This window comes from Saccostrea cucullata, unplaced genomic scaffold (genome assembly GCF_032062105.1).
Source record: "Saccostrea cucullata isolate Sc308-1 unplaced genomic scaffold, CSIRO_AGI_Scuc_v1 ctg5344, whole genome shotgun sequence".
NCBI classification, from domain to species: domain Eukaryota; kingdom Metazoa; phylum Mollusca; class Bivalvia; order Ostreida; family Ostreidae; genus Saccostrea; species Saccostrea cuccullata.
In genome coordinates this window covers 29,259-34,343 of record NW_026933182.1, presented here as the reverse complement: position 1 = coordinate 34,343, position 5,085 = coordinate 29,259, and the positions used below count along the sequence as shown (strand labels likewise).

Genomic DNA, 5,085 nt, shown 5'->3' with positions numbered 1-5,085 from the left:
AGATAAAATTGATGAGCCGGAGTACGAAGATGAACAAGAAGGGTATGTAGATTCATGTAAGGTAGAAACATACAGGGATGTCGATTCGAATCCAGACCTGAGTAAGCAGGAGAAGGAGACTTTGATGGAACTTCTTCACAGTTTTAGTGACGTTTTCAGTGACAAGCCAGGTCACACCCATGTATTGGAACACGATATACGGACAACTACAGACAAACCCATTAGAGTAAGTCCGAGGCAAATTCCATTTGCAATGATAGAAACAGTTAAGGAGGAGGTAAGTAGATTGTCGGAGATGGGGGTCATAGAGGAATCAGAAAGTCCTTATTCGCCACCTATTGTATTGGTTGTGAAGAAAGACAAAACTTATCGGTTTTGTGTTGATTTTAGGGGACTTAATCGTATTACTGTGTTTGACGCAGAGCCAATGCCAGATATGGATGCGATATTTGCTAAATTGTCAGGTCACAAGTTCTTTTCACGTTTAGATCTTTCTAAGGGTTATTGGCAAGTGCCACTTACTCAGTCTGCTCGTCCTTGAACTGCTTTTCAAACTCATCTAGGGCTTTTTCAGTTTACTAAAATGCCGTTTGGTTTAGTAACCGCACCAGCGACATTTTGTCGACTTATGCGAGAGGTTTTGCACAATGTTCCAAACGTTGATAATTTCATTGACGATATTCTTATATTCACTGACAAGTTTGATCAACATGTTTTTGTGCTTTCCGAAGTGTTTCAGCGTCTACGTGCAGCAAACCTTACAGCTAGACCAACCCAGTGTTCTGTGGGTTACAAGGAACTTGAGTGTTTAGGGCACATCGTTGGAGGTGACAAAGTGCAACCCCATCCCGACAAGATATCAGTAATACAACAGGCAAGTCGTCCAACTACCAAGAAACAACTGCGATCCTTCATAGGGTTGGTAAATTTCTACCGAAAATTTATTTCAAACTTTGCACATATTGCTCTTCCCTTAACAGATCTTACAAGGAAATTCTCGTCAAATAAATTTCAATGGACTGAATCACAGGAAATTGCGTTTCAAAATTTAAAATCAGCCTTGACAAAGTCACCAATACTGAAATTACCAGATATTTCAAAAGTTTTTATTCTTCAAACGGATGCCTCTGACAAAGGGTTAGGTGCAGATCTGTTCTAGGAGGAAGACGATATCAAGTTACCCGTTGCTGATGCAAGCCGGAAGTTGAAACCGAGTGAGGAACACTACGCTACCATTGAGAAGGAACGTCTAGGTATTGGATGAGCGGTCCAAAAATTCCACCGATATCTCTATGGTAAGGAGTATATGTTGGAGACCGATCACCATCCATTGGTGTATCTTAACCGGGCTAAACTTGTAAATTCGAGATTTATGAGGTGGACACTACTCCTTCAGCCCTATAGATTCCGTATTATCGCAATAAGGGGAAAGGAAAACGTCGGAGCTGATTATTTGAGACGACAGGAGTGAATCAGTGACAGTCAGTAATGAGTTTACAATAAGAACAGTGTTTTTATTATTTTTATCTTAATGGCAAAAAGTAAAAAAAATGTATATAGTATAAAAGGAAAATTCTTTTTACTTCCTACGTTAATTGTTGAGCTGTAAAAGTACTTCGTACTTATTTGAATAGGGGAGGTGTGTCATAATTAACGTCCAAACATTGTTTCATATATTTTTACATATACCTTTTCGCTATGTAAATAACCTATTTAAATGCCATAACTGTGTTCCATAATATTTTATCTGTTCAGTAGAATTTACTTGGCGGGTTTTAAATCCTGTGCAGTTAAGTGGTCAGTTTGGGTGTAGCAATTGAACAGGGCAGTCGCACTTCACTTGCTCGAGTATTTACAACTCTGTAGTATTCTGCATAAAGATAAAGTATATTGACCAGACTTTACCACTCTATTGAGGTAAGTTTGTTTTATTAATAATTATAAAGGTTTTATTTTATACAGTTTCCTGAAATGGCCAAGGACCTTAGTTCTTAACTTTGTTGTAAATTACGTGATTGAGTAATGTGTGCGTTGCTATCATTTCAAGTACTAGTAGTATGCTAAAAGTATACAAGTATATTATAGTCTTATTGTAGTATGTAGTAGCTACAATGTATGGTGTAAAGTACGTGTTTATTGTACACAAATATTTCGTATAAATATTTTGTGGAGTTATGCAGTAAAATGCTTTAGTATGCAGTAAAATGCTTTTGTATGTGCAGTAAAATGCAGTATGCAGTAAAATGCAAAGTATACAGTCAATGTTATGATATGCATGAGCACGAATCAAGTTGATAAATTTTATGTACATTTATTATAATATGTGAATTTACTATGATTTTGTAGATCCCAAATTGGTCCAGGGAACCATTCTACCCAAACAACATACAAATACCAGAACTTCTGCATATGTATTTATCCTTGAATAAATGTGATAAATGGAAAGAACTCTTCTAGTGTTCTATTTCTGTGGCGACCAATCGGCCTGCCTGTGACACTTGTTTTATAAACTTTATGATTGAATATTAAATTATAAGGAATGAATGAAATACCTAGCAACCCTAATAATACTGCTTTAACCTGGGTTGGAGCAGTTTACGCTTTTTTAAACCGCTTTGCGGTTTATAAAGCATAAACTGTCCCAACCCAAGTTAAAACAGTATTATTAGGGTTGCTATTTAATTCATTTCTCAATTGAATCTTTTCAATATATATATTAGGTCTTTAATGTTGAAAAGATTTTTTATACCTTGTATATCCCAGCATCACACAGACAACAGCAGCGTCTCTGTCATCCCAGCCTTTGTTACATATCGTACCCCACACATCATGATAGTACACCTCAACGCGTCCATTTGACGGCAAGGTTCCATCCACCAGTCTGACAAAACTGCTGTTAAAACGAGTGTTGTCTAAAAAGGATAAGAATTTTACCATTCAATTATTGACTTATTTTTTCTCCCTTTTTATTGTGGTTTTAGTCTCTGACAAGATAATTCTAGTAACAATACAGGTACCAAAATATAATTAATCCTCAGAGATTTTCAGAGGTCTGAAGTTTTTATGTGTACATTATTTGAATTGGTATTTTTCTAATTGCTGATATGTGTGATACAATGTTTAAAAAATAAATATGACATTCCATTCTGTCATGATTTATTAAAAAAAGAAGATTGGTGAAGATCACAAACACCACGCAGCATTGTAAATGCTGTACAAAAGAGGGGCCTAATTTATTCGGTGAATGTTAATTGTGACATCATACCGAAATAGCTATTCCTCATAATACAAGAAAACGAAACAATTTGCAACTTAAAACTGTATTAGTATAACAAACACCGTTAAAATTTCGCGGGTATGTTAAGGCAGCAGATGGATCAGAATTCGGCGAATTAAAACTTTGTAATAATTATGTAACACTAATTAATCGGAAAAGTCATGGATAAAACTTTTGCTATAATTATGCATTCTATAGACTTCAATGAGACTTATACTGCAGGTGGCACTTCACCACAACGTCACCACGTGACGTCTATAATTAGAAAATATGCCTTAATGAAAAAGTGAAAAGTTTAACACCACCCCGGGGATGATTAGTTTCAATTTGTAATAATAGTTATGTAAAAACATCTCTGTACCATGAAAAGTGCTGCTAGAATGGTACTGTCCTATTGTAGAAATAATTATTCAACAATTTCGGATGAAACCTTCCGCAAAATTTTTACATTTTATTCATAACATTTAAAAAAAAAGCATCAATATCCTGTAAACCATACGCTTCTAACAGCATTTACCAAAAACAGTAGAATAAGAAATTTAGATAGAAACAAAAATTTAGTTTCAAGGTATGCGGCGTAGTGTTAAACGTTTTGCATCTTTTTTGTTACGAACAACAGAGGAAAGGCTGATCGGCAAGTAAACACCCTCCCTGCTATATTTTACGAAGAAATTGCTAAATTGACGTGACTTATGGCTAGGATGGTCACGGTGTAAATTGAGGAGAGGATTAAGTCTATCTGTGATTTAATGGTTTAGTCGTTGCTCCCAAAACTCTGCAGAGGTGTTTCTATATAGTTGGAGTGTCTTTTGTGAAAATTTGGAAAACACTGGTGAGTGTTTAGAAGTTTGTAACTTCAAAAATTATGGCCTCTCAAAATAGCAAGGATGAGAACAATTCACAGTGTAACCCAGCCTTGTCGTCGGGAGTCACTGGAGCGTCACCACAGATGTCCGCTATTCATGATTGCTTGCGGTCAATTACCGGTAAACTGGACAATATCAATGTTCTACAGAAATCAGTAAATAATATGAATCGGGATCTATGGGATGAGGATGGGTTAGATGAGCGCATCAAATACATCGGTCAACAAGATGAAGATAATGTTGGAGAAATTGAGGCGCTGAAATTAGAAAAGAGTTATTTGCGAAAAGTACTCCAAGTTTTAAAGTCAATCGTCGTTAACTTAGATAGAAGGGTCAGTCAGCAAGAGAATGAAATAGTGGACCTCAGAGGAAGATCGATGAGGGACAATATTATTGTACATAACTTAGCTGAAGATGACCAGGAAAATCTGAACACTAGAGTTAGCGAGTTGATCAAGGAGCATTTGAATTTGGAAGTTGGTTTCATCAGGATACACCGAAACCGTCAGAAATTCCCTGGCAACTCGAAACCAAGGAAAATAACAGGGAAATTACAGAACTACAATGATAAATAACTCATCTTCCAAGCTATTCGTCAAAAGAAGGAAAATGACACCGCTAAGGACATGCCCTTCTATATCACTCCACAGACGCCTCTGCAAATAAATGAAGGTAAAAAGAAACTGCAGGAGATGAACAATAAATATTGAGAAGAAAACGTCAAAACAAAGGTAGTGGGAAACAAGTTAGTCTTTCCAAACGGAAGCGTGTACTCACTGGATGAAAAGTCTAGTTTCCGCAAAACTGAAACTATGCGGAAACCTTGCTGAAACTTGGCGTTGAAGTTTCCTGTATGGTTTCCGCAATGCGGAAACTATATAATAGTTTCAGCAAGTTTCAGTAGGGTTTCCGTATACTGAAACCATTAGGTTTGTTTCTTAA

General features: G+C 36.3%; 1 protein-coding gene across 1 annotated transcript; it reads left to right on the top strand.

Moving 5' to 3' along the window:
* Positions 1 to 4,142: 4,142 nt before the first annotated feature.
* Positions 4,143 to 4,718, top strand: LOC134237534 (uncharacterized). Its single transcript, XM_062719620.1, has one exon. The coding sequence runs from the start codon at positions 4,143 to 4,145 to the stop codon at positions 4,716 to 4,718; it is 576 nt and encodes a 191-aa protein (XP_062575604.1).
* Positions 4,719 to 5,085: the final 367 nt, after the last annotated feature.

Coding starts and splice junctions, on each gene's coding strand:
- LOC134237534 (XM_062719620.1), top strand. CDS start 4,143: ATGGCCTCTCAAAATAGCAAGGATGAGAACAATTCACAGTGTAACCCA.